The sequence below is a fragment of the Loxodonta africana genome, chromosome 4 (genome assembly GCF_030014295.1).
Source record: "Loxodonta africana isolate mLoxAfr1 chromosome 4, mLoxAfr1.hap2, whole genome shotgun sequence".
In the NCBI taxonomy this organism is placed as follows: Eukaryota; Metazoa; Chordata; class Mammalia; order Proboscidea; family Elephantidae; genus Loxodonta; species Loxodonta africana.
In genome coordinates this window covers 91,149,536-91,175,467 of record NC_087345.1, presented here as the reverse complement: position 1 = coordinate 91,175,467, position 25,932 = coordinate 91,149,536, and the positions used below count along the sequence as shown (strand labels likewise).

General features: G+C 40.6%; 1 protein-coding gene across 1 annotated transcript in view; it reads left to right on the top strand.

The window, feature by feature from the left end:
• Positions 1–2,019: 2,019 nt before the first annotated feature.
• Positions 2,020–25,932, top strand: part of TMPRSS12 (transmembrane serine protease 12) — a 39,211-nt gene continuing 15,298 nt past the window's right edge. The window contains exons 1-3 of the mRNA XM_064285161.1: positions 2,020–2,113; positions 3,506–3,701; positions 16,469–16,737. Coding sequence (XP_064141231.1) covers positions 2,020–2,113; positions 3,506–3,701; positions 16,469–16,737 — 559 coding nt within the window. The remainder of the gene's footprint in view (positions 2,114–3,505; positions 3,702–16,468; positions 16,738–25,932) is intronic.

The following is a 25,932-nucleotide window of genomic DNA, read 5'->3' as shown; positions in this document are numbered from 1 at the left end:
TTATCAGGGAAGTTAACAGCTACAATTCAGGCCCAGGAATACTCAGGATACAGTTCTTCCATCAGGCAGCCTCTTCCCAATCGTGTTAACAGGCACGTCTCTCCCTGGCCCTTGCCATTTGCCCAGTCACTCAGCTTTCTCTCTCCTTGGGCTGGCAAGCCCACCACGCTGTCTCCTGCCGGCAGGTCTCTGCTGCTGCTTCTCGCTGCCTTTGGTGTTAAAGCTCTCTCTCTGTTTCCCAGTTCCAAGAGGTCCTCAGCGCAGGGGTCCCGGGTCCAAAGGATGTGCGCTTCGCTCGTGGCTGTTCTTCCTTGGTGGTGGCGAGATCCTACCTCTGATCTGGAATTGGCTCTATTTTAAGGCAAAACTGACCAATCCCCTTGGTGGGCCACAATTATATTATTTGCACAGTTCCACCCAATCGCTTGGGTGAAAGTTATAAAACCGTAGCAAGAAAGGCTACGCAAAAGCGATCCATCACACTGCAGACATTTTTTTCTTCCATGCGTACATATCTGCCAGCAAGAATCAGGTTGATCTTTACTGCTCCTTGCACTCAAGTTGTCCACTGTCATGCATGGACACATGTCCAGTCCTTGCTTATGTCCTAGCCTGTCCTCACCACTTCTTCCTGTTCTTGATCTTCCCACTCAGCCTAGACCCAGATCACATCCATCTCCTGCAGGAAACCTTTCGAGATTGCCACAGCCTACACCACTCCCCTGTGATTGAACTTTTATTAGGCTTATAGTTGGTGTCACAGTTTATTTCTTTGTTGTTCTCCAGTGCTTCAGGTAAATTAGTCCTGATTTTCTTGGCTAACCAAGATATAAAGTTCTCTAAGTCAAAGGGTCAGGTCTTAACATACCTCCCATGATGTAATATTTATTTCAGTGTGTGTATTTAGTGTGATGTTAGTATTTACTTATTCAATGGATCCATTAATGAGCCACTCACCTGACACATCCTCGCCACGCCCCCTCCCCCCCCCCCCCGCCTTTTTGGAATATAAGGGAGCATCTCAGGCCTTCTTAAAGCGGAAAGGAATAATTCATGTTCCAGAAAGCTAGGAACTGAAGTGTACACTTGTGTACGTGTGCACGCGTGTGTCTAGAGTGGTGGTGCAATTACCATCAGTCAGGCTTTGTTCTCAACTTTGTACATCCTCAAATTTGATTTCATCAGCTCACTCTGAAGTGATCAGCTTAAAGCAAACTATTTCAAAGCAGTTGAATAATAAGAGATTACTCTGTAATATAGAAATTTAGTTCTCTTAATGGCTACGTTGTCTCATATCCCAACCTCTACATTTGCTTTGTCTCTCCCCTCCTTAGTTTAGCATACTAGATTTGGTACTACATATTTACATCTTCTGGAAGTCTTGATCTTCCAAGTCTAGGCTAACAGTTCCCCAGGGGCTCCTGCACTTTCCTTCCCACTGCAATCGTCCCAGTGTACAACAGAAGCCTGTTGATTTGGCCCAGTTAAGTGTCGTCAGTTAATCAACCCCCAGGGCCTGTATGAGGGCTGGACTCTGCTGAATTTAAAGTACATTTGTCCTGACCTCTCAAGACAACTCCACCTGCCTCACAGAATCACAGGTCCCAGTCCCCTCACAGGTCTGCCTGCCCGCTGTGCCTCATCCACCACACCCCCCCACCTGCCCCAGAAGCCTCCCAACCCCACCCCTTTCACACACCTTGCTGCCCAATGCTCCCTGCCGCTCTCACACCACTCACCTGTTTCGCGCAACTCCCCTTGCACACACCTCCCCAACCACTCCACGCACCTCACCTGCCTCAGGTTCCCAGCCCTTCGTCTCGCCCCAGGCGCCTCCCCCGCCCCACCCACTTTACCCGGCGCATCTGCCTCACGTGCCTCCTCCGCGTGCGCGTCTCACACGCCTCATCTGCGGAGTCCGCCCTGCGCGCGCCTTGAGTTTAACGCGCCCTGGTGGGCCCAGGGCCGGCGGGAGGACAGGAGATGCCTGACGCCATCTTTTCTACCGGGAGTCCCAAAATGGGTCTGGGCCTCCTGAGCGTCGTGGTGTTGTTCATGGGGAGCCCTCTCATGTACTCGGAGTACCACTCACTCTCGGAGAAGAGTAGGCTTGGCGCCTCGCGGCCATAGGCCGCCGGTCTGGTGGGGGCTGCGGGGGCGCGCGGGAAGGCCCCGGGGGCAGGAGAAGGGTGTGGCCGGGAGGGGAAGGGCCCGGTGCCAAGCACGTTATGTGTTCAGTCCTCTCACTGGACAGATTCCTTTGCCTTTTTTCACTTTTGATAGTACTTGAATTTGGGTTCCTCCTTTTCTGTTGTCCCAGCCGCCTTTAATCAAAATTTTACAGACTTATGCAGTTTCTAGTCAGATTGTAATGAGGATAGAAATAGTGGTAGCAGTAATGGTTAAAATACTACACATTTGTGTAGGTTGTTTGCTCCTCAAAACATTCCGGGATTTATTATTCCCACCAAAAAAATTAATAACTCGTTGGAATTCAGAGTTGAAAGAACTATTGGGCAATACTTTCATACTACAGTTGAGAAAAATTAGTCCAAAAAGTTAAATAGTAAGGGGAAGAACACGACTCAACAGTCCCAGGTGCTTAAATTGCCATTTCAAACAAAGAAGAGGCCAGTGAAACTTCTCATTTCGGGAAATAGAGTTATTAATGAATTTTGCTGATTTAATGTCTGTTTTCAAGTAATCAATTATGGCATGTTTGTCCTTTTTTTTAATTAAAATATTGTGTTTCAGGTGAAAGTGTACACAGCAAATTCAGTTCCCATTTAACAGTTTCTACACAATTTGTTCAGTGACATTAGTTACATTTTTCAGTGTGTCAACTTTCTCATCTGTTCTGGTTGTTCCATTTCCAGTAACCTTCTCGTCTTTGCTTTTGAGTAAATATGCCCCCATTTAGGCTCATATAGATAATTTTTTAAAGTAGCACAGTATTCACAGATGATATTGTTTATTTTATGAGCCAATCTGTTATTTAGCTAAAAGATGACCTCATGGAATAGTTTTGGTTCAAGGTTTAAAGAGTACATCAGGATGATAGTCTCAGGAGTCCTCCAGTCTCAGCCAGTCTAGTAAGTCTTAAGAATTTGAGATCTGTCCCACACTTTGCTCTCATTCTGTCAAGATCCGTCTGTTGTGTTCCTGATCACAACCATCAGTAGTGGTAGCTGGGCACCATCTAGTTCTTCTGGTCTCAGAGTAGGTAAGGTTGTGATTCGTGTAGACTGCTAGTCCTGTGGACTAGTTTCTCCTCAAAGTCTTTGGTTTCCTTCTTTCTCTTTTACTCTGGATGTGTAGAGACTAACACTTGTATCTTAACTCTCTTTTAAAATTCTTTCAAAATATAAGTATGCCTCAGGTATCCAGCTTGCTCTATCAGTTTTTTTGAATAGGAATTTAGACAATTATATTAATGTGCTCAGATTAGGAAGTAACATGTAACACAGCTGCTCGGTCCAAATAATATATCATTTTTTATTTTTAGATTGTGGAATAGCACCGCTGATGGATATGTTGAAAGGGCCTCGGATTATAGGGGGGACGGAAGCTCAGGTTGGTGCATGGCCATGGATAGTGAGCCTACAAATTCAGTCTGGCAGTATTCTTGCTCATATATGCGGGGGAAGCTTAGTGAAGGAGAGGTGGGTCATCACAGCTGCCCACTGCATTAAAGACTCTAGGTATGTATTCAAACACAACTTCTATTATATTCTCTTGGAGGACATTTTGAAATCCCCCCATCTGATTTCAGCCATTTTCAGTGAAGCCATATATTTGCAATTAGCTTAATGCACATTATACAATGAATAGTTGTTGAAATGAATGCTTTAAATTAGAGCTCGGCAAACTTTTTCTGTAAAAACTAAATATTTTTAGGCTTTGCAGGCCATATGGTCCCTGTCGCAACTACTTAGCTCTACCATTGTACCAGGTAAACTATATACTTTATGTCATGCAGCCAAGTCCTTTAGAGAACAAAACCTGAGAGAAAATTTTTGAGGTAATGCTTTATTGGGGAATACAGCCTGGAGGCACCAAGGGTGTAGGAATAAAGGAGATGAAACGGAAGAAGGCAGACAAGATACAAGGTGGTAAATTACTGGGCTAGCCACAGCCTCACAAGAAAACAGAGCAAATTACTTGTATGAGAAATATCTCAGGGTAAGCCACCGTGTCTCTGAACAGCCAATAGGAGGGTGTAGAAGGAGAATTTACATGTTGGCTTCCTCTTTTGTCCTCTCTCTCATTGGTCAAATTTATCCCCAGTGGGTGTTGATTTCCATGCACTTCCTGATTCAGATATCAGCCTCTCTAGGCAGACTAGGGTAGCCAGATTCCACTCCCTATGGCCTAGTGATTCATCTGTATCCAGAAGTGCTGGGCGGGACCAGTCAGGTTTAGTTGGGCACTGCTGATAACTGTGATTTCAGTGAGTACAGTGAACTCGGAGCAGAGCCTGTCCCTTACCCTGAGGGTGGCTAAGAGAAACAGTAGTGTTAGAAAATGAAGAAATGGAAACAATTGCTGCAACCCTCCACTTGAGCAAGTGATGGAGAGCCAAGCATGGAGGTGCATGGAGCTGATCAAATCTGGGAAGGTACATATAAATTGGGTCCACGATACAGTTTGCTTACCTCCATACCCATTAAGTGGTATGATAGCCCCATTTTTCCATCGCTAGGGATAAAATTTAAACAACTCCCTAGGGTTTATCATAAGCAGATTCATTGCAATTAGATGTTGACCTTAATGACATGGACCAGTGATGAACATGCTTGGCAAATCAGTGAGTCGTGGACAGACCCACTATAGGCACAGGAAGAACCAGAAATTGTAGAATATGGGATAGACAGTTATTACCCGTAAACTAAACCTCTTGCCATTGAGTCAGTTCTGACTCATAGTGACCCTATAGGACAGAGTAGGGTTTCCAAGTCTGTAAATCTTTATGGGAGCAGATATTTTTTTCCTGAGGAGCAGCAGATGGGTTCAAACCACCGAGCTTTCAATTAGCAGCGAAGATGCTTAACCACTGCTCCACCAGGGCTCCTTTTGACTGTGCAAAGGTATTCGAGTCAACCGTGTGGATCATAACATTGTGAAGAATGGGAATTCCGAAACACTTAATTGTGCTCATAAGGAACCTGTACATAGATCAAGAGGCAGTCATTCGAACCGAACAAGTGGATAATGCGTAGTTTAGCATCAGGAAAGGTGTGCGTCAGGGTTGTATCCTTTCACCATACTTACAAAGTCTGTATGCTGAGCAAATAATCTGAGAAGCCGGACTCTATGAAGAAGAACGGGGCATCAGGATTGGAGGAAGACTCATTAACAACCTGTGTTATGCAGGTGGTGTAACATTGCTTGCTGATTGTGAAGAGGACTTGAAGCACTTACTGAAGAAGATCAAAGATTATAGCCTTCAGTATGGGTTACATCTCAACATTTAAAAAAAAAAAAGTCACAACTGGACCAATAAGCAACATCACAATAAATGGAGAAAAGATTGAAGTTGTCAAGGATTTCATTTTACTTGGATCCACAATCAACACCCGTGGAAGCTGCAGTCAAGAAATCAAACAACACATTGCATCGGGCAAATCTGCTGCGAAAGGCCTCTCTTTAAAGCATTCAAAAGCTTTTGAAGACTAAGGTGCTTCTGACCCAAGGCATGATGTTTTTTGTTTTTTGTTTTTTAACTTTCATTGAGCTTCAAGTGAACGTTTACAAATCAAGTCAGACTGTCACATATAAGTTTACATACACCTTACTCCGTACTCCCACTTGCTCTCCCCCTAATGAGTCAGCCCTTCCAGTCTCTCCTTTTGTGACGATTTTGCCAGCTTCCAACTCTCTCTATCCTCCCATCCCCCCTCCAGACAGGAGTTGCCAACACAGTCTCTAGTGTCCACCTGATATAAATAGCTCACTCTTCATCAGCATCTCTCTCCTACCTACTGTCCAGTCCCTTTCATGTCTGATGAGTTGTCTTCAGGAATGGTTCCTGTCCTGGGCCAACAGAAGGTTTGGGGACCATGACCGCCGGATTCCTCTAGTCTCAAGTCAGACTATTAAGTATGGTCTTTTTATGAGAATTTGGGGTCTGCATCCCACTGATCTCCTGCTCCCTCAGGGGTTCTCTGTTGTGCTCCCTGTCAGGGCAGTCATCGGTTGTGGCCGGGCACCAACTAGTTCTTCTGATCTCAGGATGATGTAGGTCTCTGGTTCATGTGGCCCTTTCTGTCTCTTGGGCTCTTAGTTATTGTGTGATCTTGGTGTTCTTCATTCTCCTTTGATCCAGATGGGTTGAGAAGGCATGATGTTTTCAGTGGCCTCATATGTATGTGGAAGCTGGACAAGGAATAAGGAAGACCGAAGAAGAATTGATGGCTTTGAATTTTGGTATTAGTGAAGAATATTGAATATACTATGGACTGCCGAAAGAACAAATCTGTCTTGGAAGAAGTACAACCAGAATGCTCCTTAGAAGCAAGGATGACGAAACTATGTCTCATATACTTTGGACATGTTATCGGGAGAGATCAGTCCCTGGAGAAGGGCATCATGCTTGGTAGAGACTCAGCGAAAAAGAGAAAGACCTTCAATGAGATGAAGTGACACAGTGGCTGCAACAATGGGCTCAAGCATGACGACTGTGAGGGTGGCACAGGACTGGGCAGTGTTTTGTTCTGTTGTACATAGGGCGACTATGAGTTGCAACTGACTTGACAGCACGTAACAACAACAACGTTCTCTCAGCCAAGGAAGACATATCCAGGACATTCATCAGGATAACTGCATATGATCAATGGGTCCTAAGTAATTATAAATAAGACTAGCATAATCCTGACAAATTATTGGCAGGATACTAGCACAGACTACAAAAAATCATGTTGTGGTAAAGGTAGTAACAGTGAGAGAGAGCAGAGAAAGAAATACACCCATTTGCTACAGTACTTCGTATTAAGCTCAGATCTTTGTCGTATGGCCCTATACATCTTAGTGGCCCGGCCACTGAGATGCTTTAAAGGCACGCAATAAATGTTGGTGAGTGAATTAATGTCCAACTTCTGAAACAGTCTTAAAAGCATCTGGTCAACATACCTGACTCAAAACTTGTGCTTCTTGGAGTTCTGAACTGGAGTTGTGAGGTCCAAGAGAAAGGGTAAAGGCTCTGGACAAGGATTTCCAACATCTTCACAAGAAAGCGCCTCCAAATTCTCATGAGCATGATGTAAATTCAGCATTTTGCTCCCAAGAAGACTTTGGCCTATATAGGAAGCCTCCGCCAGCTCTGTATATTTGCATTTAGGTAGCGTACGCTGAAGTTGTGGTTTCTCGAGTTTCTGAACATATCACCTTGAGCATAATTATTTTGAGATTCTTCCATGCTGTTGGGTAGATCTATAGTCGTTCCATTTTACTGTCAGGTAATATATTTAATTGTATGGATATACCACAATTTGCTTATCCATTCACCTGTTGATGAATAGTTGGGCTGCTTCCAGTTTTTGGTTATTACAAATAAAGCTTCTACGAACGTTTGTGTACAGGTATTTGTGTGGACATATGCTTTCATTTCTCATGAGTATATAAGAGTGGAATGGCTGGATCATGTGGTAGGTGCATGTTTAACTTTTTAAGAAACTGCCACTTTTTTTTTGCGCAGTGGTTGTGCTGTTCAGTCCCCCAGTAATGTATGAGTGTTCTAGTTGCTTAGCATCCTTGCCAGAACTTGGTATAGTCAGTCTTTTTAATTTTAGGTATTCCAATAGATGCGTTATTATCTGTTAGAAATAGATGTATAGGAGTCCCTGGCTGGTGCAAACAGATAGGTGCTTAACTACTAAAATCTTGGTGGTTTGAATCCACCCAGAGGCACTTCAGAGCAAAGTCTGTCAATCTGCTTCCAAAAGGTCACAACCATTGAAAACCCTGTGGAGTGCAGCTCTACTCTGAAACACATGGGGTTGCTATGAATTGAAATTGACTCAATGGCAACTGGAACTAGAAAATAAATGTGTAGTGGTATCTTGTGTTTTTAATTTGCAGTTCCTTAATGACTGATGATTTTGAACATTGCTTCATGTGCTTATTTGCCATGTTTGTCTTCTTTAAGTGAGGTGTCTGTTCAAATTTTTGCCCAGTCTTTAACTGGGTTTTTTGTTTGTTTTCTTATTGTTGAGTTTTATGAATTTTTTAAATATATTCAGGATACAAGTTACTTATCAGATATAGGCTTTGCAAATATTATCCCAGTCTGTGGCTTGTCTTTTATTCTTTTAATGGTGTCTTTTGAAGAGCTGTTGTTGTTGTTGGGTATTGTCATGGATTGAATTGGGTCCCCCCATAATATGTATCAACTTGGCTAGGATTCTCCACTTCGTGATTGGTATAATTATCCTATTATTTTTCCATTTTGTGTGTGATAAATCCTGACCTCTATGTGTTAATGAGGCAGAATTAGAGTGGAATATATCTCAAGTCACCACCCTTACTCAAGTCACACTCTTGCTTGAGTCATACCTTTTATCTTACAAGAGATAAGAGGATAAAGAAAAGCAAGCAGAGTGGAGGGGGACCTGCTACCACCAAGAAAGAAGAGCCGGGAGTGGAGCACATCCTTTGGTCCTGGGGTCCCTGCACTGAGAATCTCCTAGACCCAGGGGAAGATTGGTGAGGACCTTCCCCCAGAGCTGACAGAGAGAGAAAGCCTTCCCCTAGAGCCAGCACCCTGATTTTGGACTTCTAGCCTGCTAAACTTTGAGAAAATATATTCCTCATTGTTAAAGCCATCCACTTGTGGTATTTCTGTTATAGCAGCACCAGATAACTAAGACAGGCGTCAAGTAGATTTTGACTCATAGCAACAGAGTAGAACTGCCCCATAGGATTTTCTTGGCTGTAATGTTTTTGGAGGCAGATCACCAAGTCCTTCTCCCACAAAGCAGCTGGATGGGTTCGAACTGCTAACCTTTCCGTTAGCAGCCAAGAGTGTGTAACTGTTGCACCACCAGGGCTCTTTTTTGAAGAGAAGTTCTTAATTCTGATGAAGCCCAATTTATCAATTGTTTTCTTTTATGGATCATGCTTTTGGTGTCCTATCTAAGAATTCTTTGTCTAATCTAAGGTCATGAATATTTTCTCTTACGTTTTGTTCTAGGAGTTATGTGGTTTTATATTAGGATCTATGATCCATTTGGAATAAATTTTTGTGTATAGTGTGAGGTATGGATTGAAAGTTTTTGTTTTCGCATATGGATAACCAAGTTGCCCAGCACCATATGTTGAAGATGCTGTTCTCCACTGAATTGCCTTTTCGTCTTTGTTAAAAAGCAGTTGACCATATATGTGAGGTTCTATTTCTGGACTCCCTATTTTGTTCAATTGTTCTATTTGTCTGTTTTGATGCTAGTACTATACTGCCTTGATTACTGTAGCTTTATAATAGATCTTGAAATTGTTGGGACATACAGTGTCCTTTGGCCTCTTGCACTCCTGTCTTGCTGGATATGTAGTCTGTAGGGCCTTGTTGTTGTTAGGTGCTGTTGAGTTGATTCTGACTCATAGCGACCCTATGCACAACAGAACGAAACACTGCCCTGTCCTGCATCGTCCTGACAATCACGGCTATGCTTGAGCTCATTGTTGAAGCCACTGTATCAGCCCACCTTGTTGAGGGTCTTCCTCTTTTCTGCTGATCCTGTACTTTGCCAAGCATGGTGTCCCTCTCCAGGGACTGATCCCTCCTGACAACATGTCCAGTCTCCATCCTTGCTTCTAAGGAGCATTCTGGTTGTACTTCTTCTAAGACAGATTTGTTCATCCCTTTGACAGCCCATGGTATATTCAGTATTCTTCACCAACACCACAGTTCAAAGGTGTCAGTTCTTCTTCAGTCTTCTTATTCATTGTCCAGCTTTCACATGCATATGATGTGATTGAAAATACCATGGTTGGGTCACGCATACCTTAGTGACATCTTTACTTTTCACTACTTTGAGGAGGTCCTTTGCGGCAGATTTGCCCAATGCAGTGTGCCATTTGATTTCTTGACTGCTGCTTCCACGGGTGTTGATTGTGGATCCAAGTAAAATGAAATCCTTGACAACTTCAGTCATTTCTCCACTTATCATGATGTTGCTCATGGGTCCAGTTGTGAGGATTTTTCTTTTCTTTATGTTGAGGTGCAGTCCATACTGAAGGCTGTGGTCTTTGTTCTGAAAACATTTATAGGGCCTTAGCCACTCTTTTTCAATTTTTTTTAATGTAGTTGGGAATGTTTAGAAATAAGGTGATGTTTCCCCTGGATGAAGAACAGGCTTGCTTACAATTTGTTATAAAAGCTGTGGATTCCCCAAGCTCAGTATTCCTCAGCAGCAAAACAAACCCAGCATCTCTCTGGGCCATATCATATCATGGACCTGGGGACAGGGGGAGGAACTGATACAAATATGCTTAGGCTTATACTTTTTGCTGTGCTGTTAGTAATAAAGTCCTTTGTCTCTGATTTAGGAGTTCTGAGTCTTCTTCCACTAGCCACATAACAGGAACAGCTTCTACGTAGGGTAAGGAGCCCTGGTGGCGCAGTGGTTAAGAGCTTGGCTGCTTGGCTGCTAACCAAAAGGTTAGCAGTTTGAATCCACCAGGCACTCCTTGGAAACCCTATGGGGCAGGTCTCCTCTGTCCTATAGGGTCTCTATGAGTTGCAATCAACTTGACGGCAACAGGTAAGTGAGGTAAAATCAAATGCAAGACCTGACAAAAATCAGAGTATAAGTCCTCCATATTTGTTCTTCTTTATCAAAGTTCTTGTAGCTATTCTAGTTCCTTCATGTTTACACATGAATTTAGGGGCAACTCTTCAATTTCTATAACAAAGCTTAGTGGGATTTAATTGGGATTGTGTTGACTCTATAGGTCAATTTGAAGAGAATTTACATCTTTACAATTTTGAGTCTTTCAATCTGTAATCATAGTGTATCTTTCCATTTGTTTAGGTCTTTAAATTTTTATCAGCAATGTTTTATAGTTTTCAGTGAACAAGTCTTGTATACTTTTTGTCAGATACATTAATATTTCACTTTTTTGGTAATATTGTAAATGGTGTTTTTTTCTAATTTGAATTTCCAATGACTCATTGCTAGTGTATAGAAACACACTAATTTTTGTATATTGATGTTGTATCTTTCAACCTTGATAAGCTCATATATATGTGCTAGTTAATTTTTTATAAATTCTGTAGGATTTTCTACATAGACCAGGGTTTTTTAACCTTGGCATTGACATTTGGGCTGGATAATTTTTTGCTTTAGGGTCTATCGTGTACATTGTAAAATGTTTAGATGCATCCCTGGCTTCTACCCACAAGATGCTAGTAGCACCCCCAGGTATGACAACCAGAAGGTATCCCCAGACATTGCTACATGTCTCCCTGGGGGCAAAATTGTCCACAGTTGAAAACAACTGACATAGACAATTAGGTCATCTGCAAATAAACACAGTTTTACTTTTTGCTTTCTAGTTTGTATGCCCTTCTCTTTCTTTTTTTTTTCTTTTATTTTCTTACCAAATGTTTGGCTAGAACCTCCATCTTTGTCCTGTTCCTGATCTTAGGGGCAGAGCATCCAGTTTTTCACCATTAAGTATGATGTTAGTTGTAGATTTTTCATAGATGTCGTTTATCATGTTGAGGAGCTTCCTTTGTATTCCTAATGTGCTCATAGTGTTTATCAGGAAAGGTGTTGGGCTGCATCAGATGTTTTCATCTAGTGAGACTATGAGAGTTACTGGGTGGTGCAAAAGGTTAATGTGCTTGGCTGCTAGCCTAAAGGTTGGAGGTTCAAGTCCACCAAAGGGCACCTTGGAAAAAAGGCCTGGCAATCTACTTCCCAAAAATCAGCCATTGAAACCCCTATGGAGCACAATTCTACTCTGACACACATGGGGCAACTGTTTTTATTTAATGACTATATGTTTGTTTCTATTTAATACATTACTATGGTAAATCGCATCGATTGATTTTCAGATGTTAAATAAACCTTGCGTTTATTGACTAACCATACTTGGTTGTGATGTATTATCCTTTTTATATATTATTAGATTAGATTTAAAAGTTTTAAGATTTTTTTGCATCTGTGTTCATATAGTCTATGGTTTTCTTCTTATAATATCTTTGTCTGATTTTGCTGTCGGAGTACTGCTAGCCTCAAAAAATGAGTTGGAAAGTAAGTTCTTTTTGTTCAATTTTTTATGAAAGAGTTGTGAAGAGTTACTTCTTTTTTTAAATGTTTGATAGAATTTTGCAGTGACATTCTGAGCCTACAGTTTTATTTATGGGAAGATTTTTTTTGTTATTGTTGTTGTAAAAATACATGTAACTCAACATTTACCAATTCAGCGTTTTTCAGTGTACAATTTAGTCACTTCCATTACATTAATCATGTTGTGCAACCATCACCAATATCTGTTGCCAACTTTTCCATCGCTACAAACTCAATGCTTTCTAAACTTACTCCTTATGGGAAGTTTTTTGTTTTTTTTTTTTTTGTGTGTGTGCTGGAAGTGAAAGTTTACAGCTTAAGTTAGTTTCTCATACAAAAATTTATACACACGTTGTTATGTGACCTTAGTTGCTCTCCCTATAATGTGACAGCGCACTCCTCCTTTCCACGCTGGGTTTCCCATGTCCTTTCAACCAGATACCGTCCCTTTCTGCCTTGTCATCTTGCCTCTGGACAGGAGCTGCCTATTAGTCTCATGTATCTAATTGAACTAAGAAGCACGCTCTTCACAAGTATCATTTTATGTTTTATAGTCCAGTATAATCTTTGAAGAGTTGGTTTTAGTTCTGGGTTAACAGAGGGTCTGGGGATCATGTCTTCTGGAGTCCCTCCAGTCTCAGTCAGACCATTAAGTTTGGTCTTTTTACTAGAATTTCAATTCTGCACCCCACTTTTCTCCTGCTCTGTCAGGGACTCTATGTTGTGTCCTATGGGAAAATTTTTAACTATAAATTTAATTTCTTTAATAAAGGGCTATTCAGGTTTTCTATTTCTTCTTGAGTGAGCTTTGGTAATTTATGTCTTTCAAGGAATTGGTCTATTTCATGTAAGTTGTCGAATTTATTGCCATAAAGTTGATCTGTCATTTATTGCAAGAGAGGTGTTGAAATCTATGACTATAATTGTGGTTTGTCTATTTCTCCTTCCAGTTCTATCAGTTTTTATTTATTTATTTTGAAATTCTGATATAAGGTATTATGGATTGAATTGTGTCCCCCCAAAAAAAGTGTTGGAATTCTAACCTCTGCACCTGTGAATGTAATCTAATCTAGTGTAATGTAATCAATTAGTCGAGGTCATATCAAGGTAGATTGTGCCCCTAAATGTAATCACTTCCAAGTTATAAGAAGAGGAGATTAGACATAGAGGCATACACAAATGGGGGAAGAAAGACACCATGTAAGGATCCTCTATAAGTCAAGGAACTGAGGAATATCCAGGACTACCTACAAGGAAGGAATTAACAAAGCTGAGACCCTGAATTTGGAATTCTAGCCTCCTAAACTGTGATTTTTTTTTTTTTAAACTGTGATAAAATAAATTTCTGTTCTTTAAACCCACACACTTGTAGTATTTGTGTTACAACAGCACTAGAAAACTAAGACGTTAGGGTTATAAATTTTTAGGACTGTTAAGGCCTCTTAATGAATCAACTCCTTTATCATTATGAAATGACCCTCTTTATTTCTGCTAGCATTATTTTCTTTCAAAGTTTTTAATGTCTTTTGTTATAAAATATTTCAAACATTCAGAAAAGTGTAGAAAATTCAGCTTTAAAAATAAATATTTTAAAATTAAAGTTAATTAAAAAAATTAATTTTATAAAGAAAATTATCAGGGATAAAGAGGGCCATTACAAATGATAAAGGAGCTCAAGTCTCCAAGAAGATATATCCAGTTGCTGTCATGTCAACTGCAACTCATGGCCACCCCAGGAGTAGAATTGTGCCCCATAGGGTTTTCAATGGCTAATTTTTTTTTTCCGGATGTAGATTGCCAAGTCTTTCTTTTTCTTTTGAGGTGCCTCTGCGTGGACTTGAACTTTTAGCCTTCTGGTTACCAGCCGAGTGCATTAACCATTTACACCACTGAGGGACTCTCCAAGAAGACATAGCAATCCTGAGTGTGTATGCATTTAACAACAGAGCATCAAAATATGTGAGGCAAAAACTCATAGAATTACAAAGACAAATAGACAAATCCACTGTTATAGTGGAAGACTTCAACATACCTCTATCAGTAATTGACAGGTCCAGCAGGCAGAAACTCAGTAAGGATGTAGTTGAGCAGCACCATCTATCAACTGGATCTAATTGACATTTATAGAATGCTCCAACAATGGCAAAATATACATTCTTCTCAAGTTCATATAAAACATTCACCAAAATTCTCCACAGTCTGAACTATAAAGTACACCTCAACAAATTTAAAAGAATAGAAATGATACAGAGTATGCTCTCAGACTATAATGGAATTAAACTATAAATCAATAACAAAGTCCCAAAATATTTGAAGATAACATACTTCTAAGTAATAGATGGGACAAAAAGAAATCTCAAGAGTAATTAAAAATGTTTTTAAGTAAATGAAAATAAAACATCAAAATTTGTAGGATGCAGTGAAAGCAGGGCTTAGAGGAAAGGTATAGCATTGAATGCATGTATTAGAAAAGGAGAAAGATCTAAAATAAATAACCTAAGCTTCTACCTTAGAAAACCAGAAAGAGAGAGCAACATAAACCTAAAGCAAGCAGAAGAAAAGAAATTATAAAAATTTGAGCAGAAATCAATGAACCTGAAAAGGGGAAAACAATAGAGAAAATCAGCAAAACCAAAAACTGGTTCTTTGGAAAGATCAATAAAATTGATAAACGTCTATGCAGGCTAACCAAGAGAAAAAAGAAGACACACAAGTGTGTAAATGCAGCAGGGAAGGAGAAATTAACCAGAACTGTTGAGTCGTCACCTTTGGGAAGGGTTGTGCTCTTCCAAAGTTTGGAACCTAAGTGAAAAATAAGCAATGTGAAAGTGTGAGAAATGGAAAAAGAACAGAAAGGAGTAGGAAGAAGGTGAACTACAATTGTTTTTTAAATCCTCTTATGGACTGAATACAAATTGACACTTTTGAGTAAACTTGAACAAGAAACATTTGGAAGTGATTTATTTTTACACAAAGCAAAACTGGGACTTTTAAAATTCTCTGACAAACCTTTTAGAGGTTACCTAGTCCACTTTCAAGAAAACCGTAAAAACAGTAATTGCCAGAAGCTAATGCCAGGCAATAAAACTTAAACCAGTTTTCCCTGGAGTCCTGCTTTAGTTTCTGAAAGGCGCTGTTCTAAATTCCCAGTTCCCACTTGCCAGAGTTAATTAGGGAAGATTTTATTCAAAGGTTGTTTTTCCCCATATTGCCTTGTAAACTCTTTGTAAAACTCCTGAAAAGGTTTTTTGTTTTGTTTGTTTACAGTTCTTAAGAATATTCTTCAGCCAGGTAAGCCTGACGAGTATGCTCAGCCTCAGTTTCTTTCACTAGTGCTATGAGGTATTGGATTACTTAATTAGTTTTAGTTGTTGGTGTTCAGTTTTTAGCACTAACTATAGGGTCGCTATGAGTTGGAATCGACTCGACGGCACTGGGTATTGAAAGACAGACTTGTTCTTTTTTAATCAAGGTTGTGAGATGGAGATAGCTTTCTATCTGCAATGATTTGAAAATGGATACTCTGTTGGAAAGTTGATTTCTACTCTGAAGGCCCCCTTATCAAACAGAAGGCTGACAGAAGAAGCCCTTGCTGAGTCAATAAATTGGCTTTATAAAACCAGATGCTTGCTACTTATGGTTTTCATTCCACATCTACAGATTTTTCAAGCTCCTTCCCTAGCCTCATGCTGGCCACTGTGTTGGATTTGGTGCTTCTTTCCTGCAGAAATCATAGTTTTAATCCGTAAGAACTAGTCTGTTCTCTGTTCCTTTTTTCTTAGGAACTTTTTTTTTTTGATTGTACGTTTAAATATCCATCTGAAGTTTATTTCAGTGTTTAGTGTACTTCGAGGATCTAATTTTATTTCTCTTTTCAAATAGTTAGCGAGTTGGCCCAATACCTTTTTTAAATAATTCATCCTTTTGTCCATTGGTAAGAAATGCTACTTTAATCATATGTTAAATTCTTATGTACTTGAATCTGTGTCTGGACTTCATGTTTTACTGATCTCTTTTTCCTTTCCTACATCATGATATTTAGGTTTTATTTGACACTTTATGTCATATGAAAGTAAGATTAAAGCTTTTTTGTTATTAATGTAACATGGGAAAATCTAAAAGTAGGAAATTAAGAATAGTTAAATAAATGTGTTATAATAAGAATGTTTACTCTCTTTCAGAAATCCTTTTATGTGGAGAGCTGTGATTGGAACTAATAATATTTATATGAACTATCCATACACTAAGAAGATAAAAATTAAGGCAATCATAGTCCATCCAGACTTCGATTTGGAATCTTATGTAAATGATATTGCACTTTTTCGTTTAAAAAAAGCAGTGAGGTATAATGACTATATTCGACCTATTTGTTTGCCTTTTGATGTTTTCCAAAACCTGAACCAAAACACAAAATGTTTCATAAGTGGCTGGGGAAGAACCCAAGAAGAAGGTAAATATAGTCTGAATTTCACTGATACGTATTTTTCAGATTATGGGCAGAGGGGGTCAACCCTTTTAGATATTTCTTTTTATCTCCTTATATCATTTGTGTTTGAAAAATAGGTCTTTATAAGCCAGCAAAAAAAAAAAAGTCATTTTTTGTCTGTGAGTATTTTTGTCGTCTTTATCGGAGAGAGGAAATTCCTTTCCAAGGCATAAAAGGTACTTTCTGTGATTACGCATGTAAAGATATTGCAGCATTTAAGCATTCTCAGAGAGAGTAATAATTCCAAGTGTGTCTGTGGTTTCAGAGACTGAAAGGTAATGGAACCAGCTCCGTGGCAGAATTCCTATCTTAAATAACAAGCTTCTGGTTTTAAGGAATCAAATTTAGTTTCTTTTTTAAACTTTTTTATTCAAAAAGTTTACCATCAAGTAAGTTGATCACCATATATTTTCTTTAGTGTATATAAGGGCACTAAATAAATGTCGATTGATTTAACTAATAAGAGGAATAGAAAACATACTCTCTACCTTTGGTAATGACAACAGCTACCATGTATCAGGTACTGTTTTAAATATATGAATTTATTTTAATTTATCCTGCCAATAATCCTGGTAGGGAGTTGATGTTATCATTCCCATTTAACAGACCAGAAATCGAGGATCTTAGAGGTTAAGAAGCTGCAACTCAAATCCAGAACTTTGGGACTTTAAAGCCTGAATACTTCACTACTACATTAAACTGCTCTTGCGTGAATTACAGCCCTGTTGGGAATATTCACGATCAAGGACTGTGACTCTTTTTTTTCTCTTTCTCATAGGCCCTACTCATTTAAATATCTGTGGATTATTTAGATGGGATAGAGATAAATATATGAAAGAGCTGTGAATTATTATTTTTCTTTTTTCCTCCATAAATACTTTCTAAGGAAGATAAGGAAAGCAGTATGGTATAGAGAAAAGAGCATGGGCTTCAGACTTACAGACTTGGGTCTGAATCCCAGCACTGCCATTACCAGTTGAATGACCATGGGCAAGGTATTGAATATTTAACAACAATTAGAACAATGATGATAGGAACAATTATCATTTATTCAGGTTAGCTACTTAATAAAATAAATAAAAATAATAATTTTATTAAGTAGCTAACCTGAATAAATGGTAATTGTTCCTATCATCATTGTTCTAATTGTTGTTAAATATTCAATAACAAATAGCAAACATTTAATGCTCCCAACAATGCTATGAGAAATACACTATTATGGATGAGTAAACAGGTTTACAGGCATTAAATAATTTGTCCAGAGTTACACAGCTGACTAAGTAATGGAGTCAGAATTCAAGCCCAGGTTTGCCTGCCTCAAAGTTAATATGTTTCTGTTATTATATTGTCTCTTACAATGTTGTATAGTTTGACAATGCGTAAAACAAGAATAATATGTTTTAATTGTTAAATTAGCTCTCTAGCAACATGGTAGATTACATGCAAACAACAGCCTTCCTCCTGAAAACTATTAAAGAGATAGAATACACGGGTCAAGGACTGAGTGTGAAAACGGGACTTTAGAAAGGTAACTGAAAGGATGAAGTTCCCTGTTATTTTGAGGGCATTTGCCAAATTGGTAAAATTCAGTATACCTGCAGTTTAATGTGCTTTGGTGGGGTGGGGTTTGGAGAAGACATTTTGTCCAAATGTGGGTGGGGTATGCTTTCCATAAAGCTGGAGCCCCTCAGATATACTCTAAATGTAAGAATGACTAAGACACATAATCTAGCATATGTTTATGTATATTTTTGTTGTTGTTGTTATGTGCCGTAGAGTCGATTCTGACTCCTAGGGATCTTATAGGGCAGAGTAGAACTGCCCCATAGGGTATCCAAGGAGCTGCTGATAAGTTCGAACTGCCAACCTTTTGGTTAGCAGCCAAGCTCCTAACCACTGCGCTACCAGGGCTTATATGTATATATATGGCTGCCGAGTCGATTCCGACCCATAGCGACCTTATAGGAAGAGTTGAACTGCCCCATAGGGTTTCTAAGGAGTGGCTGGTGGATTCAAACTGCTGACCCTTTGTTTAGCAGCCTTATCACTTAACCACTGCACCACCAGGGCTTCATATATATATGTATGTATATATATATATATATATATATATATGTGTGTGTGTGTGTGTGTGTGTGTATGTGTATGTCTCCTCTTGGCAGGGGCCCATTCAAAGGAGAGCCCTAAAGCTCCATTTAGCTTCTGCTAATCTGTTCCTGATGTAGATTTTTACTTAATCCTCCTGTGTTTAGTACCACATTACATCATCAGCTGTGTCTGCTGTTCCTAAATTCAGGGCCACTCAGGTTCAACCTTTCAAGACTAAATCTTCAGCCAAGATTAGGGAGAGGTAGTAGGTTGGATCCCTGGTGGTGCCAGTAATTAAGCGTTTGGCTGCTAACCAAAAGATGGACAGGTCAAACCCACCAACTGCTCCTGGGAAACCTTGTGGGGCAGTACTACTCTGTCCTATTAGGTTGCTAGGAGTCAGAATCAACTGGATGGCAATGGGCGTTGTTTTGGTTTGGTTTGGTTTAGTAGGTTGAGGTATACCAAATTGGCAAGGAAAAGATCTATAATTATTTCAAAATAAAAAGTTAAAAAAAAAAAAACAGAATGAACCAGAAACAACCCAAGCATCCTCAACCCCTCCCCACCCTAGGATTGCAAGGAAAACTGAAGGTGGAAGAAGTAAAAATCTCCCCAGAAAATACGTAATTGCAAATACTGCTTGTCTTAGTTATCTAGTGCTGCTGTAATGGAAATACCACAAGTGGATGGCTTTAACAAACAGAAATTTATTCTTCCACAGTTTAGGAGGCTAGAAGTCTGAATTCAGAATGCCAGCTCCAGCGGGGCTTTTTCTTTCTTGTAGCTCTGGGGGAATGTCCTTATCCTCAGTCTTCCCCTGAGTCTAGGAGCTCCTCAGCACAGGGACCCCAGGTCCAAAGGACACGCTCTGCTCCTAGCACTTCTTTCTTGGTGGTAATGACGTCCCTCTCCTATCTGCTCGATTCTCTTTTATATCTCAAAAGAGATTGACCCAAAATACAATCTAATCCTGTAGATTGAGTCCTGCCTCATTAACATAGAAGTTAGGCTTTACAACACATGTAAAGGATGAAGGGAATAATGGCCTGGTCAAGTTGTTGCACAATTTTCAGGGACACAATTCAGTCCATAACACCAGTCATGTGGATTTACTGCCCCAAATCACACTACTTGGGTAGACTAAAAAGCTCAAGCTGAGAATTTACTTTAAAAAGGTCCTAGATTGGTAATGTCTCAGATGCACAACAGAATCGTTTCTATAGAAACTGATGGTTAATGTTATTGTTACGGCCAATTGTGGATTCGTGCCGCCTGCTGCAAAGCCAATTCTGAGACGGGAGGAGGTAAGCAGCAAGAGGGCTTTATTGAATATCAGCATACAAGAGACAGAGAGGGTTAAATTTTTCTCAAATTCTGTCTAAACTAGAGGACTAATTGGAGGGTTTTTATAGGGGGAAGACTAGGGTTTAGAGGTTTTCAGGAATGTTGGTTTTTCTTTGAGGTAGACACGATGTTAAAGTGATCTGTTACTGAAGTCCTGTAAGTCTCTGCATGTCATCTTGGAGTCCTGTAAGTCCCTTCACGCCATCCTGGTTTCTTTCACAAGATGGATCTAAGCTTTGTTCAGCTACCTCGGTTTTGTGTGTTGTTTTTCCTTGGGAGAGGAACATAGTTTAATCAACAACTAAAAACTGATTACCTTATTCTTCTTTATAGAAAAAATCATGAGACATTTCAGAGCAAGTAATTATGTTTCAAAAACTAGAAATTAATCAGTTTATACAGCTATGCTGAAACACTAGAAGTATATTTTCTCTATTCCAATACTAAAGCACCGAAAGAAACATTTTCTCTATTTCATTATGGTCAACTTGGGTAGGCTATGATTGTCAGTATTATGTAATTATCCTCCATTTTGTGATCTAAGGGGAGTTTCATTGGGGGTGTGGCCATAGCCAGTATATATGGAAGTTCTGGCAAAACTCGACTTGTTCTCAGTCCTGCATCTGACCCATTGTCCTCTGACCTCCAGTTCTTGGGATGTAAACCAGCAGCCTGCCACCTGACCTGCAGGTTTTTGGATTCACCAGCTCCCACAACCCCATGAGCCAGCAGCCTTTTGCCTGACCTGCCAGTTTTGGGTTCATCAGCCTTTGCAACCAAGTGAGTCAGGAAAAGCCTTCAGCCTGACTCCTGACGCACAGATTTGGGACTTGGCAGCCTCCACAACTGTGTGAGCCATTTCTTTTTAAATAAATCTCTCCCTATGTGTTTATATATGCTTCACTGGTTTTGCTCCTCTAGAGAACCCAGCCTAAGACATTTAGTACTGAGAGCGGTTCTAGAGGAAAGAAATCGTAAGGATGAGTTTTCTGAATTGTTCTCAAGGCTGGCTACACCTAAATACACTGATGACTAATTCCAGGAGGGAAGAGGGCACTACTAATCCATGGTGTGAGGTGGCAGTAAAAAAAAAAAAAGAAATACGTAAAATATCACCATTATTGGATCAAATATTTGTGAGAAACAAGGCACTGGGTGATTGTGTATTTTAGCATTTCTGTCAAACTGAGAAGATGAGGGAGGCAGGGTGGTTGGCATTGTTACCGCAAAACACGGATTTGAGCCACCTGCCACAAAGCCAATACTGAAGACAGGGGTAAGGTAAGCAGCAAGAGGGCTTTATTGTATACCAGTACACAAGGGACAGAGGGGAATGGGCTCCTGCAATATCTGTCTGTCTCCTGGAGACCAACAGAGCGGTTTTGTAGGGCTAGGGTTTAGGCTTAAAGAATCTGGAGAATGACAGTTCCCCTTTGACGGGAGGCATGTTGATCACATTTCAGACGTGTTGACCATCTGTGCGTGTTCTTTAGAGGTCATTTGATGCCATCCTGGTTTCAATCACAAGATGGGCCCCCATTGTCTGGTTGTCTCGTCCCAGATCTTATTGATTGTTGTTCTGCTTGTTCAGGAGGAACATAGGTTAATTTTAAACTTTATAGAATCATGGAGAAAGGAAGAGAGAAGGGAGGAAACAAACTGCAAATCACAAAATCACTGGGGTATGTAAAAGTTAACTATGCAGAAACAATGCTACAATACCCAGGATGTTAGGCCCCTACAATCTCTTTCTCATGCTGCCCCTCTCAGCATTGCTTTTGCTAAACAAAGTGGTAAAAGAAAGAGATGAGCTAAGGGCATCAGAGTCACAGCTCAAGTGCTGCATAAAGACTTGAAAGTTGCTATGTGTACCCTGAAAGAAAGCCTTATTTCTTTTAGGAAAAGAGCCGATATTGCCAAAAACCAAACCTAGAGTCTTAAGACTGGCTGAATAACAATGCCATTTGGACTCTCAACCTTGAATGGTGTCTGATGTTAAAGTGAGGGCATTGATGGGGAAGAAATGGGATCCTGAAACTTGGAATGTGGACAAATGTGCAGATAATCAGGAAGCTGGGGATGCTGAACCCGTAAATTCCATTGAATCACTCCTGCCAACAGAACCAGCCCTCTTTCTCCCATCTGAAGAGATTACTCCATCTTTTTCTGCTAATCCACCCTCCCTAGTAAAACCATTATCCCTTCCATCCCAATCTAATGAGATTAACCCAACTGTGTCAGAAGAGCCTTTGTCTGAGAAAGTGTCTGGTGCATTACCTGAAGTAGATGCCTTACAAGACCTTGCTGAATGTCCCCAGGACCCACACCCACCACCCGTTTTTGTTTCTAAATCTATAACTAGAATCAAGTCCCCGCAAGCCCCAGAAGTGAAGTACAAAGTATGACCCCTGGGGAAGTATGCTACACTGCAAAAGAACTGCTTGATTTTTCTAATATATACAAACAGAAGCCTGGGAAATATGTGTGGGAATGGCTATTAAAGGTGTAGCATAATGGTGCAAAGAACATAAAGTTGTCAGTCTGAGTTTATTGGTATGGGCCCACTGAAAACAAATTCTTCATTCAGTGTTTTAGCTCTTGAAGTTAGAAAAGGACCTAATAGTTTATTTGGCTGGTTCACTGAAGCATGGATTAATCAAGTTGAAGTACCAGACCTGCCTTGGTATACTATAGAAGAAGGTATCCAAAGGCTTGGGGAAGTTGGCATATTAGAGTGGATTTATCAGGTGAGACCCACAGACCCACCTATGGGGTGCCCAGAGGACACATTTTTCACCACAATGATGAGGAACAAATTTGTGAAGGGAGCTCCAGCGTCCTTGAAGACTGCTGTGATTACTATTTTATGTAAGTCAGATTTGACAGTGGGAACTTCCCTGACTGAATTAAGACACCTAGCTACAGGGGCCAAGTGGCAGCACTTCATCACCAAAGGCAAGGTGGGCGTGGTTACTGTAACAACAGTGTCAAAGTAGTAATTAAAATAGTCTGATTTGTGTGGATTTATGGCGTTGGCTACTTAGTTATGGTATCTCTAGAAGTGAAATAGATGGGAAATCTGCTAAATAATTTACTTGATCTGTACAAGCAGAATTCTAGGAAAGGTGAACAGCAATCTAACTGGAATCACCAGAATACATAGTAACAGCCCCTCAGTCACCAGAATAGAGAGTAATGGCCCCTTATTCAAAACCCACAACCCCTTGACTGAAGGGGAGGCCAGGTCCCCTTGAGGAAGGACTCCATTACACTGCCAAAAACTTATACTGTTAATCTTTCTGCCAGCCTTCCCAAAGGGATCAATGAACTTTTACTAGAGTGACTGTTTATTGAGGAAAAGGATATTGGCTCTGAACTGACACTAATTCCAGGAGACCCAAAATGCCATTGTGGCCCACCAGTCTGAGTTGAGGCATATGAAAGTCAATTTATTAATGAAGTCTTAGCTCAGGTCCGTCTTCCAGTGGGTCCAATGGGTCCCTGAACCCATTCTTTAGTGATTTCCCCAGTTCCAGGATGCATAATTGGAATAGACATTCTCAGCAACAGGCAGAATCCCCACATTGAATCCCTGACATGTCAAATAAGGGCTATTATGATAGGAAAGGCCAAGTGGGAGGCATTAGAGCTGCCCCCACCTAGGAAAATAGTAAACCAAAAACAATACCACATTCCTAGAGAGATTACTGCCACCATCAAGGACTTAAGGGATGCAGGGGTGGTGATTCCCCATTCGACTTGCCTATTTGGCCTGTGCAAAAATCAGATGGATCTTGGAGAATGACAGTAGATTATTGAAAACTTAACCAGATGGTGACTCCAATTGTAGCTGCTGTTCCAGTTGTGGTTTTATTGCTTGAGCAAATTAATATATCTCCTGGTACCTGGTGAACATCTATCAATCTGACTAATGCCTTTTTCTCCATACCTGTTTCAAAAGACCACCAAAAGCAGTAGGCCAGCAATACACCTTCAGTGTCCTTCCTCAAAACTATATCAACTCTGCAGCCCTATGTCATAATTTAGTCTGCAGGAACCTTGACTACCTTTCCCTCCCATAAGACATCACACTGGTCTATTACATTGATGACATTATGCTGACTGGACCTAGTAAGGAAGAAGTGTCAATGACTCTAGACCTATTTTAAGACATTTGTGTTCTAGAGAGTGGGGAATTTGACAAAAATTAAAGTGCCTTCCACCTCACTGAAATTTCTAGGGATGCGGTGGTGTTGGACATGTTGAGCTAATCCTTCAAAACTGAAGGATAAGTAGTTACATCTGGCCCCTCCTACAACTGAAAAGGAGGCGTAACACCTGATAGGCCTCTTTGGAATTGAACCAATATATCCCTCATTTGGGTGTGTTACTTCAGCCTATTTATCAAGTGATTTAAAAGCTGCTAGTTTTGAGTGGGGCTGAGAACAAGAGAAGGCTGTGCAACAGGTTCAGGCTGCCGTGCAAGCTGCTATGGCACTTGGGCCATATCATTCAACTGATCTAATGGTGCTTGAAGTATTAGTTGCAGGTAGAGATACTGTTTGGAGTCTTTGGCAGTCCCCTATTGGTGAATCACAGTGCAGATCCTTAGGATTTTAGAGCAAAGCCCTGCCATCCTCTGCACATAACTACTCTCTTTTTGATGAACAGCTTTTGGCTTGTTACTAGGCCTTAGTAGAGACTGAATCCTTAACCATGGGCCACCAAGTCACCATGCAGCCTGAGCTGCCCATCATGAACTGGATGTTGTCTGACCCACAAAGTCATAAAGTCAAACATGCACAGCAGCACTCCATCATTAAATGGAAGTGGTATATACAAGATCAGGCTCGAGCAGGACCCAAAGGTAAAAGTAAGTTACATGAGGAATTGGCCCAAATGCCTGTAGTCTTGACTCCTGTCACATTACCTCCCCACTCCCAGTCTGCACCTATGGCCTCATGGGTGATCAGTTGACTGAGGAAGAGAAAACTCATGCCTGGTTTATAGATGGTTCTGTGAGATATGCAGGTACCAATTGAAAGAGGACAACAGCAGCACTATAGCCCCTTTCTGGGACCTCAGTGAAGGAAAATCCTCCCAGTGAGTGAAACTTCAAGCAGTACATCTGATTGTTCAATTTTCTTGGAAGGAGAAATGGACAAATGTTGTACTGTATAGTGATTCTTGGGCTGTGGCTAGTGGTTTGGCTGGATGTACTTGGAAGGAACACGATTGGAAAATTGATGACAAGAAGGTATGGGGAAGAGGTATGTGGATAGACCTTTCTGAATGTGTTAAAGAGATGAAGATATTTGTGTCTCATGTGAATGCTCATCAAAGCTGACCTAGGCAGAGGAGAGTTTTAACAATCATGCGGATAGGATGATGTGTTCTGTAGAAGCCAGTCATCTTCTTTCCCCAGCCACTCCTGTCATTGCCCAATGGGCTTATGAACAAAGTGGCTGTGGTGACAGGATTGGAGGTTATGCATGGGCTCAGCAACATGGACTTCCACTCACCACAGCCAACTTGGCCACAACCACTGCTGAGTGCCCAATCTGCCAGCAGCAGAGACCAACACCAAGTCCCCAATATGGCACCATTTCTCAGGGTGATCCACCAGCAACCTGGTGGTGGGTTGATTACATTGGATCGCTTCCCATGGAAAAGTCAGCATTTTGTTCTTACTGGGATAGACAGTTACTGTGGATATAGATTTGC